Source organism: Suricata suricatta, chromosome 16 (assembly GCF_006229205.1).
Source record: "Suricata suricatta isolate VVHF042 chromosome 16, meerkat_22Aug2017_6uvM2_HiC, whole genome shotgun sequence".
NCBI classification, from domain to species: Eukaryota; Metazoa; Chordata; class Mammalia; order Carnivora; family Herpestidae; genus Suricata; species Suricata suricatta.
Genome location: NC_043715.1, coordinates 11,027,120 through 11,042,420, shown reverse-complemented (window position 1 = coordinate 11,042,420; position 15,301 = coordinate 11,027,120). Strand labels below are relative to the sequence as shown.

Here is a 15,301-nt window from a genome sequence, read left to right as displayed (position 1 = left end):
CTGCGAGAGCCTGTGTTTAAACACCAGCAAGGGTTGAAGACGCTCAAAACTCTCTAAAGTAGTTCCCAGGGAGGTAATTCTGCATGCTTAGACCACTGTACCAGCTATAGAAGTGAAGCCTTGCTCGGTGAAAACAGACTCAAACTGGGTGCTCACAGGCTCTGCGGAGATGCAGAATTCCTTCGTGGTAGGACTCACCGGAAGGGTTCCCTCAGCTGCCTCATGCATCAGAGGTCAGGGACTCCATGCCCTCGGCCGTGCCCTTGTGTCATTCCTAGCCCAGATGAAAGGAGCTAAAAGTAATGAGAAAACTCCAGAGTCACCATTCACCATCGTACTTAACTGTTCCCACCTGATGTCAAATCAGGTCTCTAAAACCCAACACTCTACCTTTCCTCTCAACTCTTCAGTTGTTCAGACCCCAAACCTTGAAATCATCTTTGACTCTTTTCTCTGGACCTATATCCCATCACCAAATTCTATCGACCTGAGGAATAGGCGAGTCCAATGATTCGTAAGCATCTCCATTGACACGAAACCATTGCCAGCCGTCCTCTCCTTCCCTGTGCCCTCTCTGTGCTAACTAGAACAGTATTTTGAAAGCACTCTGCTCAAAACCCTCCAATGGCATCATCCCACATCACTTACGGTAAGACACTCTCCTCAGCATGGCTTACAGGGAACTTTCCTTACTCTTCCAGCCACGCCAGACCCTTTGCTGTTCCTTGAAAATGCAGTCCTCCGGTCTGGACTGCCCTTCTTCTTATGTGTGTCTCGTTCTCTACTTAAATGTCACCTAGAACAGTCCTTACTGATCACATATTTAAAATAGCACTGTCCCCAACCACCTTCCTAGAATAGCACCTCTGTCCCCTTATCCCCTTTACTTCTTAGTATGTATCAGAAAGACATATTTATCTATCTAGTTCCCTTCAACCCCTAAAAATGAATAAAAGCTCTACAAAAGCAGGGACTTGCCTTTTCTTCACTGCTGTGTCCCTAATTCCTTAGAAAAATGCCTGGTACGGAGCAGATATTAACATAAACTGGTTGAGTGACTAAAGTGATGTAATGCTAACCATGTACTGGGCTGGCTGTCGGAGTAAAAGCTGACATTCCATGGTAAATAGTCGGGAGACAAGAGTAGAGACAAATGGTTTATTTGGGAACAAGGAGTAAAAAGGAATTCTTAATTCCTTCCTTCGCTTCTGGCAGCCCGACTGAACAGTGATCGTCAAATGCACAGCAGCACACAGCAATTCCCCTGTGGTCCTTGATCTCGTGCAGAAATGCAGAGGCCTGAGTTACACAACTTGCAATGATTATTTTCTAGACAGAAGTACCAACTGTTGTGCTTTCTGATGTATCTGTGGTGGCTCCACTCTCTTTCTTGTCTTCGGGTTTCATGGCAGGAAACAGAAGCACTTCCTACAGGAGAGAAAATCACTTTGAAGGAAGAAGCACGCTCTTTTTCACAGCTATCCACCCATTCCTTTTGCTACTGGTTATTGTTGCCACCCACATCCAGAGATCTGTGCTTTATTTCAATTCAGAAGACAGAAAAGGAGTGAACACAGAGTTCTCTTAAAATACGGTTTCCCTATCTACAAACACGGGGTAACGTTTCTGTCTCATAGGCTGACTTAAGTGAAGTGAGATAATGGGTGCAAGGGGGCCTGGTGTGTTCCCTGGATCCTCAAGAAACACAAACAATGAGTACTCCTTCTGCCTTAGGTAGAGAAAACCCCAAATCCCATAATGTCAGACCCTCTGACGGGCCTACTGTAGAGTCATGTGTTACTCCTCTGGCTGCAACTCCTCCAGCCCAAAGCCTTTCCTTTGCTCTCTGGGCCCACCAGGCCCCGTCTCCGAGGGCAGAGCTCCTGGGGGCAGGGGGCGCAGGGGGGCCACTCTACCTTGATATTATTGGAATCTGTGAGAAACATGGTGACGCGATCGATGCCCATGCCCCAGCCCGCGGTGGGGGGCAGCCCGTATTCTAGGGCAGTGCAGAAGTTCTCATCTATGAACATGGCCTCATCATCGCCAGCGGCCTTGGCCTAGAAGAGAATGAAACAGTGACATCGATCCAGGTGGCGCGGTCTCTCAGTTTCTGAATGAGCATAACACATTCAGAGGGATGACCATTCCAGGAATGCTCTGGAAACCAAGCGCTTGTTGGGAATTGGTTTCCTGGTAACTTCAGGATGGACCCACTCCTTTCAAAGACCCGGTCAAGGCTGGTGATCCCCACTTCAGAACACAAGCGACTTTCTCTGTGAAATGAAAACACTTCCACTGCTCCAGGCAACTTTGCGAGTCCAAAGAGACTGATTTTCAGACTAAGGATTCCCGAGAGTCTTTCCCTCATTTCCTGAAACCGCCTTCCATGGCAGTGCTAACACAGGCAGCCTGGGAGGGCTGTCTTTGTTAATCTATCTGCCTCTTATCCCCCACCCATCCCAATAAACGTATCATCTAAGAAAAATTATGTTCTTATAGGCAAATGTGTTTTCAAGGCAAGTATCAGGTGCCCCACACAGACACTATCATGTCTAAGCTCCTCTACACGGAAATTCTAAGTCCCAAACTAGTCAAGTTCTCCATTTTGAAACATGACCTCCTCCAGTGAAGCTTGTGGCTTTATTCTTCATTTCTGTTGAAGTCACCAAGAGATGCAGACAGTGAAAGAGATCAGAGGTAAGACTGATTTTCTAGTAGTGGGCACATCAGGAAGTATGTGCCTTTGCCGCACACTCTCCTTCCTTACCTTGGCCTGTTCTTCAAAGAGCTGCCGCTGCCGCACAGGGTCATTCAGCTCGGTGTAGGCATTGCAGATTTCCTTTTTCATGACAAAGAGCTCGAAGCGCTCAGTCAGACCCTCTTTAGAGCGGTGCCTGGAGAAAGGAGACCAAAGGTGAGGATGAATATACGGGTTCTCTAACAATTGGTACCAACACAAGAGGACCTGAATTCTAGTGGACTCCATCCTTAGCCTATGTGCACCCGGGCACCAAATTATCCGGTACAACAGTGAGGAGGGTTCGAGACAGGGAAGCTTTCATCATCCTCATAACACACCTGGTTGGTAAATGGTTACCTCCTGTATTCACAGCCTTCTGTGCCGTGTTGCACCGACTCAGGGCTGCCTGTATGACTTGCTTTGGCCAATGGGACATCAGCAGAAGCTTGCTATGTGTTTGCGCACTGGGGTTTATTCTTTTGGAACCCTTCCTCTTGGAAGCCAGCCACTATGATGTAAGGAAGCCCAGGCTATGCTGCCAGACAGAGGCTGGCTACACTGAGAGGCTCTGGAGGAATGAGAACCCACATGGAGGAGAAACAAGGTGTCTGAGTTCCGAGTTACAGCCCTAGCTACTACTATGTAGAGCAGAAAGACTACCCAGTGAACCCACAAAATCTTGAGAACTGTTGTTCTATGCCACTGAACTCTGAGGTTGTTTTGTATCAACAGGTAACTGAAAAACCAGGTTTTATCTTACCATTTAGCCAAAGGACTCATTATCTGCGGGTGATCACAAATGAACGTGGGATTGATGCATGTTGTTTCCAGGAACTCCCCGACAAGCTTAAGAAGAAAGCAAAGCAGAGCTAGAGATCCCTTCTGAATGGCACTTTGCTGTCCCAGGGTTGGTGAAAGGACTCTGCTCCCACCCACTACCAGATGCTACAGGTGTTTATCTTAAGGCTCTCCACGACCAGTAAGGTTTGACTGAGATTATTAACTACTCACTACAGAGCTTAGCACAGCAGTTAAGAAATGGTTAATTCTCTTATTTCTCTCATTAGGGCTTTCCTGTGAGGCTGTGTAAGTTAGTTCTCCACAGTGGAGTTCACCTTTCCAGGGAGCAGGGGGCTGGTTACCACCAGATGAGGGCATGTACTCCGAAGAGCACGGTCTGTCACCTTATCAAGGAGTCTGGCCGAGGTCCGAGGTGGAGGGCATTCAACAGCTCTTGCCACACAGATGTCATCAAGTATTTTACGAGTTTCTGTAATACAAATGTACAAGTTAGGACAGAAGAATCACATTACCCCAGTAAAAAAGTGTATGAAAAGAATAATGTGGGAAATTCTAGCCCTGTCCTCTGCTTATTCAAAACTAAACAGAAAGGAGGGCCCATTCAGTGGAGGAGTGCATCACTTTACCTTCAGTTTCAAAGAGCCTGGTTTCTGGCAGCTTCACCCCCAAGGCCTTCTCAAGTTCTTCAACCATGCTGATTCTCCGGAAGGGTGGGGTGAAGTCAATCTCGTAGGCTTGGCCCTCTGGGCCGTCTGGATGGTAGGTGATCTTGTAACTGCCGGTAATGTGCTTCACCATCCCTGGGAAAGAAATCTTATCATTTGAAAAGGACCAACAGGAAGTCCTCCTACAAGCAGTACACCAGCCCTTCAGACACATGTGAAAGACAAAAGGGAATAGGAGAGGTCACCTGAAAGCATCTTCTCTGTGATTTCCATGAGATCGTGATAGTCTGCATAGGCCATGTAGAACTCGCAGGTGGTGAATTCAGGATTGTGAGTCAAATCAATTCCTTCATTCCGGAACTGACGTCCAATTTCATAAACCCGGTCAATGCCACCAACCACCAGTATCTACAACGCATGGCGAAGGTCATGGCAGCTAATCTCAATGACTCTGGCAAGTTTCTGTCTACAAAATCTAATTTGGTTTTCATAGCTGAGGCATGTTTTCAGGTCTCTACCCAAATGCCAAATGCCCTACTCTCTTTAGACCCTTGTAGTGAATGGTCATCATTCATTTTGGAGGCCCAGGACCTCTGAATAGTCTTTTTTTGTCAGGATAGCACCTCATCTTGTGAGTGTCAGCCTCTCTAAGAAAGAGAGCTCTCTTAGGGTTAGGATGCAGGCATGGGACTCAAGCTCCCCACCAGTTAGACATGCCCATGTGAACTTCTGAACGCTACTGAAAGAAGATGTAGGTACTGCAGAATTCCTCCTGGTGAAGGGGACCAGAGATACCTAGCTTTTAGAGGTAGTAACTGCAGAGGTCCTAATGGTAAAGAGCTGGGATTGTGAGCTTTTTAGCTGTCCCTAGTAGAAAAATCTGGGATCTCCATGGGAACAGCCCAGATAGGCCTGAGAATCATTCCTAGTCCTGTGGTCTCCAAGCCTGATTCTCCAAGCCTCGGAACTGTGAGCTTCCTGACATACCTAAGCACATTTTTGCTGTGCCTAAACTAGTTATACCATGTTCTGTTGTCTATAACTAAGAACCTTAAATGACAGTCTTTGATATTTACTCTGGTGATTTATAGATATTTGTTTCCAACTACTGATCGACATCAAGCTTTCTAGAAAAGACGAAAATCAGACCTAATCTAAGGAAGACTACAAACTTAAAATATGATGAGAACCAAAGCAGGTTAGGAGGAGCTGTACACCTAAGGAAGACAATCCCTTTGCCCTCTGACCTGCAATGCTCTGCTGATCTTGTAGAGAATTTCCACAGGTGTTAACACTCCTGCCTGCTCTACTCTCTTTGTTCCTTTTATCTCTAAGTGCACCTATCTAGCCAATGGATTTCCGGCCTCTGCTTCCCCCAGGAACAGGGCATCCCCTTCCTAATTACCTTATGGTAGAGTTCTGGAGCAACTCTCATGTATAAATTCATGTCCAGCTCATTGTGGTAGGTGATGAAAGGCTTGGCCACAGCTCCCCCTGGGATGACGTTCATCATGGGAGTTTCAATCTAAAAGACCAGAAGAAACACTGAGTCCTCAGACAGAGGTCTGTAAACCAGAGGCCTTGGGGCTAAGCTCATGTTTTGTATGGATACAGTCTAGCTGGTTCTATTCCTAACTGAAACTTAAGTTTAATAGTAATAATAGTGCTTGACAAAAGAAGCAGAGATGGCCTGATTTTCTACAAGTGTCTCAATTTCTATTAAAACCAAATACCACTAACATAGTACCATAAATTCACAAGCTATAAATTACATTTTTAATAAACACCATAAATCGAATTGTTTATGCCCTTTGACTTGGTTACAGACATGCAAAAGGCTCCAATGTCTATGGGAGGGGGGAACACCAGGCCCATCATAATACATATAGTGTGACCTCATTTATGTTTAAAGCAAAAATTAAAATGCTTCCAAAATGTTTACACACATACCTCATGAGCAACATGCTTCGGTTACATAGGTATACATTCATAGCGACTGGTGTGGAATGATACATATCAAACTCAAGTTTGGAAAAGAAAGTTGGGAGATACAGAAGGGGACCTTCAGTTTTGCTTTTGTTCCTTTGAATTTGTTTTAAATGTGTACTTACTTTTTTTCATGTAATTAAAAAGGTTTTTGTTTTTTTTTTTTTAATGCTACGAAACAGCAAAATGAGTTGATAACTCCTGAATATATGGCATCATTAGTATGTGGACAGCCCTACACTTTGTCCATTATCTTAGAGTTCAAATCCTGCCTTCCTAATCGGGGCACTAAAAAAAACAAGGCGGGATAAAGACACTGGCAAGAAAGGGCACTTCTCATTAAGCATGAATGGTATGGATATAGGACGTGGGGAGGGGAAGGGAAGGAAAGGAATTGTACGATGTGGGCATAGCAGGGCAGCTAGATCATCATGAAGGGAAGAACTCTCACCTCTAGGAATCCTAGCTCATCCAAGAAACTCCTTATGTAAGTGATGATCTTAGAGCGGATGATAAACTTCTGCCTCACAAAGTCATTCAGGATCAAGTCTAAGTATCTTTGACGATACCGTGTTTCCTAAAGCAAAAGCAACAGACAGAAATCACTGCTGAGTCTAACTCAGTACTATGCCAGACCACGGCGAGGAGGCCCCACAGCTTACCTTGTCTTTAAGGCCAAAGTGGAGGTGAGGTAACATATGCAAGCATGGTGACAGCAGTGTGATCTCATAGGGAATGATGCTCAGCTCACCCTTCTTGGTCTTCCCAGGATTCCCCTGAACTCCAATTATGTCTCCCCGACGCAGTTTGTTGTTGATGTGGATAAATTCTTCTTCTGATTTATAATTCCTGAGTGAAAGGAAAATATGCTTCAGTACACGATATTCCAAATTAAAACGAACCACTGGTTTAGTTTTGAAAACTGCCCTCTGGAGTCCTCACTAAACTGTTGATGCCCAGGCAGGGGGGGCCCGGGAAGAATCTGAGGCTCTTCTGTCAGCTCCTGAAGTGTTATCTTTTACCTGTAACTGCTGTACAACCTGAGGGCACTTGTTATTCTCTAGGTGACCAAATGACCTTTTTATTCTCTTTTTAGCCTTACCCAACCATAATCCAATTTAAACTTTAAATACCAATAGAAAAGGAAAACCACATAGGCCTCTGTCCCCAACCATGTTGCTTCGGGTCAATCCAGAAAGGTCTGCTGCAACAGGGTATTTCTACATACCTGGAATTGGCCATGACTTGCAACTTGACCCCCTCTCCTCGAAGGTCATAGAAGATGAGCTTTCCCCCAGAAGCTCTTTTGGCATGTATCCTACCTAAAAAAGAACAACAAAAACACTGACAGAACTGTGATAGAACCATAGAAGCCATTTCATGGCATTAGTGCTAGAAAAGTTCTCTATGTGCTGTTCATGTCTAGATAGAATGTCCTATTAACACAGGCCAGAACAACTTGATTTTAGCCTAAGATTTAAGCCCAGTCTTTTCCTTCATGACAAAAACATTCATTAAACCAGTTAAAGAAGTGCAGGAAGACCTGGCTTTAAAGCTGTTTACTGGACTCCTGGAAAATGGCAGCACTGGCGGCAGCAAGGTTTTCGGATCTACCCCAATCCTCACATTAAAACAGAAAGACAACTAGACAGGCAAGGCCAAAGGGCTGCGGACAACATTTACAACAAAATCACATGGGAAGATACTCCCAGGAATCCCCAAACACACGCAGTGGGGCAGACCACCAAGAACCCTAAGATCCCATACCGGAGAAGGCTGTAGGGAGCAGTGGGGTGTCTGCTGAGTCTGAGAACTGGGACTCTCCGAACAGCCAGAGGTAGGCACTGGCCAGCAGCTGGACCCAGCAGGGACACTGCCCACTGCCACGCGGGTGAGTAGAGGGAGCTGGGGCTGCCTAAGGTGTAAAGAGGTTGAAGCCCTGCAGCACAGCCCCAGGAACATGCTAAATTTAACAGCCAGGGCTCCCTTCTAGGACAAGGCCCCATAAAACTGGGAAAGAGCAGGGAAACACAAAGGGGTCTGACAGAAGTGAGGAAGGAGAAGAGAGCCTGGAAATCTCAGTGAAGCTGGAAGAGCTGCCTTAATCAAGCTTCCCTTAACACCGAGGAATGCTAATTTCACATAAAACTAAGCAACATAATAGTACTGAGATCAAATGCCACATGTTAAATAAAAAAGCTCTTGGGAAGGACACACCCAGAAAAACAAAAATTCTATTTCATAGTGAGTTCAAAGACATTAATGATGTGAAACAAAAATACCCACACGTTAGAATCATCGAAACTATGAAATGAGGTGACACATGAAAAAAATCCGAAATAAAGTAAAAAATCACTTTAGGAATGAAGACTGAACTCAAAGAAAATAAGAGTGAATACAGAAATGCCTTAAGAGAAACCTGGAGGGAAGAAAGACAGGATTTAAATATCACAGGTAAAAAGGGTTTGAGAAAAAAGTAACAAATATTTGGGGATAATCCATCATATGAATAAAAGGAGTCCCAAAAGAAAACCAAAGATAATATATCCAAGGGGTGCCTGGGTGACTCATTCGGTTGAGAGTCCAAGTCTTGATTTAGGCTCAGGTCATGATCCCAGAGTCCTGGGATCAAGCCCTGTGTTGGGCTCCACGCTCAGTATGGAGCCTGCTGGGGATATTCTTTCTTTCTCTTTCCCTCCGTCCCTCTGCTCCTCTCTCCTGCTGCTGTGCTTGCTCTCTCTCCCAAATTTAAAAAAAAAAAAATTCTATTGAAGAAAAATTTCCTAACAGACTTGAAAATACATTTTTAAAGGGCACTCTGTGTACCTGGGAATACAGACTCAGAGCAACTAACATCGAGGCATATTTTAGTAGAATTACTGGACTTTAACCTTTGGACATTTAGGTACTGGGAGAGGTTCTCTCTGGAGTGGGATTATGGGTAATTCAACTCCTCTCTGCTTCATAGACTGTTGTAAATTTTCTACAATTAATTGTTTTAATATGGGGGAGCAAATAAAGACAGATTTTTAAAAGTAAGCCCAATGTGGGGCTTGAACCAACGATCCTGAGATCGAGAGTTGTGGTGCTCTACGGACTGAGCCAGGTGCCTAGATTTTTTTTTTTTAATTAAGGAAAAGATCCCATGCAAGATACTAAAACTCCAAAATAACAATGTTCTAGAAATACAACCTCGGGGCAAAACTTCTTAGGCCACAAGTAGGAATTTGTAGGAACGGGGCTGTGGCCCCTGGTCGTCAGGGGACATCCTGATCAAGGACTATAAATTAGCAGTGGCGTCAGGTCAGGGGCTCCTCTCCGAGAATGCCCCCACCTCTGCTGCATCACCTCGTCAGCAACACCACCGCGTGTCCCAGGGCTGCTCTCCTTCTTTCTGTGAATGCACGTACTTGCACTGTTCCTCGTGAAGTAGGCGCCTCAGACAGGCTACTTCAAACCAACACCAACCTAGAACTTCCTTTGTGCTGCTATAGCACAAAGCCTGTCTGTTGTGGGAGCTCAGCATACTGCCAGGGAGTCCTCCTACCTGCCACCTTTAGGGTGATGTCAGTCAGGTGGTCCCCAGGCTGTAGGTGACTGTATTCTTGGATGAAATGAGTGAGCGAGATATCTACATGGAACTTGTGTGGATACGGGTCTTCCCCATTGATCTTCAGTTGGTGGACTGCTTGGCTGCGGATCTTGAAGTATTGCTATTAAAAAAAAAAAAAAAGAGCCTTTAGCCTTTGAGCAAGGGAACCATCTAGCAGAGTCCTGTATTCTGCCCCAGAGTGGCTCCAGTATACTGAGGTTTCCTTATCTTAGACCTCGACACCTTTGCAATCCCAGGATGGGAGTGAGATTTGCACTTAAAATATTCACAGTGGCTAAATCCGTAGGTGGAAATGAAGGCCAGAATTCTAAAATGCAAGATTCGTTGAAAAGAAAAATGGGAATTCCACCTAAAATACGAAGTTTGATTTGAACAGGTGGCCCTCGTTGCCACTTTTGTGAATCCGTCTGCACAGTGAGTTACTTCCTTTTTTTCCTACCCCTGGCACACATCAAACTTTTTCCCAGGACAGGACTCTGGGGCCTGAAGGATTTAAAAAAGGAGCACCTTTGCTGATGCAACCGCTTAACTCTGCTGTTGTCATGTGAAAACCTTAGATATATGAGAAAAATTGGGCATGGTTGTGTTCCAATACAATTTTCAAAACCATGATGGAGGGATGAGATTAAAGGCAAGGAAAGGTGGATCTGGCCAATGGACTACAGTTTGCCAATCTCTGGTCCAAAGTAAACCTTAGTCAACCTTTAGGGAGATACTTTCTCTGGATTGGTTATGATGCCCAACTAGTTTCAGGGAAGATTAATCAGTCACTTGGAAGTACTGGATTCTCCCAAATGCCTATTGGGAGTTGATTAGAAAAATGCTCATTGCCTGTACCTTTAACCAGATGGAGTGGCAGCTACCCCCCTCCCCTTCCCCCCCCCCCCCCATCCATTTGCAGCACTACCCAGGGCTCACTGCTTGTTCCAGTTCCTATTTATCTTCTTAGTTACTAGAATCAAGGAGTTTGCCTTGAGCCTCATCAGAAGCTTCCTCGTGCCCAGGCAGAGTGGTGGTCCAGGGGACTCACATTTGGGTCCAGACTCTCCTCCTCAGCACCCACACCATTGTCAGTGGTGTGGTTGGTGGCAGCAGCGGTAGCCTGGTTTAGTTGTTTTTCACTGAGCTCCTTCTGCTTGGCTTCCTTCTCTGCAATTTTCTTCTCAGCTTTCAGGCGTCTCTTTAGCTCACTGTTGGGAAGATGCAAATGTTCAATGTTACAGATGCCTGAAGAGTCCTCTACTATGTTTTACTCCATAACCACGGATCAAAAATATGGACAGCCTGGGGGAAATGATCTTGCCTGCTTCTACACCTGCACTTCTAGCCTCTTAGTCAACTCTATACATGAATGAAACAAAGTAAAAAATAAGCGTAGAATAAAGATGTGAAAGATCTTTCTCAGCTTCTGCTTTCCAACATGAAATCCCAAACTAAAATCAGGATACCCCAGGATATAGAAAAACTGAAGAGGCAACATGGTCCAGCTCTGTTTGCCACCCTTCCCTAAACCTCCCCAAGGAGTGGGTTAGTCTGGGGTAGGATAGGGCGGGGGAGACACACCGTGGACAATCCCTCCCTCAGCATTGGTCAGTGTCTTAACAGTGACCCTCAGTGTTGGTCTTCCCGTCTACCAGGGCTGGACTTAAGACAACAAACTGGGCAAAACAGGGTACAAACCAGCACAGAGAATATAACATCCTTGGAGTCAGACTGCCTGGGACCTAATCCTGACATACCTGTCTAGCAATTATATGACCGTGAAGAAGTGATCTCCCCACTTGTAAAATGGAAAGAACAGAGGACACTCCCCTCCCCAAATGTGAGGACTGTAATATGTATGCAAAGATCTGACCTGCCGTCAGCATTTAGTACAAATGCAAATATGAGCTATTCTAGGTATCCTTCACTATCTTAAACCCTTTATTCTCTGAACCAAGGAAAGAAAGCTTAGATTTGCATACATTGCTGGTCAAATCTCTATCTACACTCCGATCTGAAATCTTGCTCTCTGAACCGAGACACCAAACAGATTTGTGTAGAGGATATCCTCAGTAGTCAAACAGAACTGGTCATTCTTTCAAACCACCGTTAACTGAATATTCTATAGTAACCACGGCAAATCATACCAAGTCATGCTTGCGTATTACCTGGCTTTATGGCACATTCTTAATTTTCAGTATGAATTTAGAATGACTCAATCTAAAAAATAAATTGGTGATGTGAAATAATCATTTTTTAAAAAACTGATTCTGAGGGCTTCAAAGTAGGTGTCTCTGGATGTCATCTATCCTGAAATAGTTGTAAATACAATCATTCCAGAACTGTGTGCTAGGCTTACTGTGCTGTAATCTAGTCAGTAGGCATCAAGCCTATTTGGTTCTTCCTGGCATTAACATAAAAAACCTGTTTTCCACTTAACTAGGTGTTACTCTTTAAATCAAATTAATCCTAAGGGAAATCCAAAAAGATCCTAGAAATAGTACAAAGACTAGAAAGAAACCAAATTAATCTGGGGAGCAAATCCAGTTCAGAAAGAGGAAAAGGGAACATTCTCAGCACTGTTCTAGAATAAGATCCACAAGTCATCTCAAGAATCTAGAGTAAGAATCTTAACTTTTTAAAAGAGAAAATGAGAAACTACTATCGGTTTTGGCAGTAGAGCTCTTTGTTCCCTTAGCAACAAGTGCAAGACGCTGTCAGAGGCTTAACAAATAAGGACCTAAGTAAGGGAAGGATTTTTGCTCCCAGAGCAACAATGAAGGTAAGGGCACCAACCTTCTTTTATCAGAAAGTGGCTTGTCCTTGTGAAGCGCTGTGAAAGGAGTAAGTTGATACAGTCGCAGCTCCCTTTGCCCCCACTGTGCCCAGGAGGTTTGGCGCAGGGACCCCCTAACAAGCCTTACAGCCGCTTGCATCAACATGGCAGAACACCCCGGAACTAAAGATCACCACCACCTAACAGGAAACAGAGATGGGGTGTCAGATGGGACAAAACAGTATATGTACACCCAACCAGCAGTCCTACTCTTACGGGCAGGGGGAGGTTGCATAACCTTCCTAGTGTTCCACCAAAGACCCTCTTAACTCAACCCTCTCAGCTCACTGTCCTGCAACTGTAACTGACAAGGTCTGTTCTTGCTACGGAAAAAGGTACATCTCTGGGTTAAAACTCAAGAGCAAGGCAGAAATGATCACACAACCTAGAATATAGGACACCTGAGGTGGTGTTTCTGAAGCCCCGGACATGGAGCTTCTCTCAGAGATTAAAAAACCCTGGCCACAAAGATGGCAATGGGAAGGACATGAAATGTCACTATCAGTTGCAAACTCTAGGTGAAGCTAAAAGCAAGCCACACAAAAGCACCTCTGAGTCAAAGTAAGACTTGTTTGAGCTCTAGGAACGAGGAGGAAGGGAGACTTTCAGAAAGGATCCTGAACTACATTACACTTGGGACGGAGTCACCTGACAGGCAGCCCATCTCGTTTAAAACTTGAAGATACTCGGCATAAAATGGTACTCTCTAAAGATGCAGACCAACAAAGTCCCCAAAACAATTAGGACACAGAAGGAAATACTAATCTTTCCAAAAAATCCTTTTAGCTCATGGTCACTAGAGGAATATACATTAATAGCAGATTTTCTTAAACAATGTGGAGGTAAGGTGCAGGTAGTGTAAAGAGCATGGGCTGTGGAGTACTGGACTGGGTTTTGGATCTCTGCTCCAAGGCCTCAATCAGCGACAGACCACACTTTAGGTGTACACACTTTGGCAATGTATTTAGTCACTCAGAGCCTCAGTTTATTAATTTGAAAAACAAACATTAATATTTTCCTTGCAAGGTTATTGAGATTAGAAAGTTTGTATGGCTCTAGGGTAATGTCTGACACACAGAAGCTACTTTAAATAGTAAGGGTGGGGCACCTGGGTGGCTCAGTTCCTTGAGCAAGGTGGAGCGGGGCAGGGGCGAACTAGAGAGAAAGGGAGACAGAGAACCCAAGCAGGCTCTGTGCTGTCAGTACAGAGCCCTAACTCAGGAACCATGAAATCATGACCTGAGCTGAAATCACAAGTTGAACACTTAACCAACTGAGCCACCCAGGTGCCCATCTCTTATGGTTTTCTTAAGAGACATCATTCCCCTAACTTAATTGTAAGAATAAAGTATACAACATACATAAAACGTGTTAATTGACTATGAAGGTTATTGATAAGGCTTCCAGTCAACAGTTGGCTGTTAAGTTTTTGGGGAGTCAAAAGTTACACTTAAACTTTCTACTGTATGGTGGGTCAGTGCCCCTAACCCTTGAGTTGCTCAAGGGTCAACTATATTGATCTAACAGATCAAAGCCGAATCAATTTTCTCAAAGGCTGAAGTCCAAGACCAGGTTCCAAACATTTATAGAGATGCATATCCTACCCTCAGAAGGATAACATATTGGATGCCATCAAACCATAAATTTAATGTTCCCTTTCTCATTTTTCTTCAATATTTGAAGCATAAATTTTTCCTGGTTAAGAGCCTATTCGATTAGGGTTCAGCAAAGAACTGAGCCCCAGTGCACTAAGGCAGCCATTATTTGTCATGAATTAACTTTTCTCCCATGCCTCTGGAAGTCTAGTTATGCACCTCCTTGGGAATACTGAGAAAATAAATCATTGCCAGTGTTCTGTGCTTCAGTTGAAGAATCCTGATTGAGAGGGTATATATCCAGGAATATAAAACATAGCCAGTTAAAGGGCGACTAGTCTTGATATATTTACACTTAACCTCAGACTCCCAGGGTTTGGGAGTGGGTAACTAAGATCTATACAGCAGTGTTCCAAAGTGCAGCCTAGTGTACTGGAGGAACCAAATTCTACTATCGGACATCGGTCATTCACCCAATACAAGAAAATCCTTTAAATAATCCATATGGATAGGTGCACAACACAGTTTTGGAAATGATCTATTTAATACATAAGATTCAGAACAGCCGAAGAGAGGCCAACGAAAATGTCAAGGTATTCCCGAAAAGTTCGGGTATTTAACGTCCTCCCAATGGTAACAAGGCCTGGCTCAGTAATAAAAGCATTTTTTTTTTCCAGGAAGAGGGAAAGGAAGAAGTAAATTTCGTTTTTATCTAGTCAATTCTCATTTTTTTGTATTCTCTAACTCCAGGAATGCGACGACGGGACTCAGCTACAGTCGGGCCCCGGAGCAACCTGGGGGATGTAGTTTCGAGGCTTAGCGGCCACGTCCGGCGTGTCCAGACCCACGAGAACCGGCAGGAAGGCCAGGCACAGCCGCCTCGGCTGGAACCTCGAGGCGCTTCTTAGCCCGAACTGTCCGGCCGCAAAGACCTTAAAGACTCACGGCGACACTTACTTTTTGCTCAGTTTTGGCTCGCTGCCGTCCACTTTCACCTCAGCCCCCTGAACCGCAGCCATCTTTCCCCGGGGCCCGACCTAAAAAGGACGAGGGTCGCACGGCAATTTCCAGGTTACGGCC

The 15,301-nt window shown here is 44.7% G+C and overlaps 1 protein-coding gene across 2 annotated transcripts; it reads right to left on the bottom strand.

The window, feature by feature from the left end:
• Window positions 1-1,144: 1,144 nt before the first annotated feature.
• KARS (lysyl-tRNA synthetase) lies at window positions 1,145-15,287 on the bottom strand. Of its 2 annotated transcripts, XM_029924477.1 has the most exons (15): window positions 15,179-15,265; window positions 12,587-12,766; window positions 10,839-10,998; window positions 9,743-9,908; window positions 7,424-7,517; window positions 6,858-7,044; window positions 6,647-6,772; window positions 5,615-5,734; window positions 4,455-4,617; window positions 4,171-4,344; window positions 3,928-4,013; window positions 3,504-3,589; window positions 2,771-2,897; window positions 1,917-2,060; window positions 1,145-1,428 (listed from the first exon to the last, which is right to left on the bottom strand). In XM_029924477.1, the coding sequence occupies exons 2-15, from the start codon at window positions 12,730-12,732 to the stop codon at window positions 1,330-1,332; spliced, it is 1,878 nt and encodes a 625-aa protein (XP_029780337.1). In that variant the 5' UTR covers window positions 12,733-12,766; window positions 15,179-15,265; the 3' UTR covers window positions 1,145-1,329. The 2 variants fall into 2 exon arrangements, with proteins under 2 accessions (XP_029780337.1, XP_029780338.1); XM_029924478.1 differs by lacking the exon at window positions 12,587-12,766 and having other exon boundaries at window positions 15,179-15,287.
• Window positions 15,288-15,301: the final 14 nt, after the last annotated feature.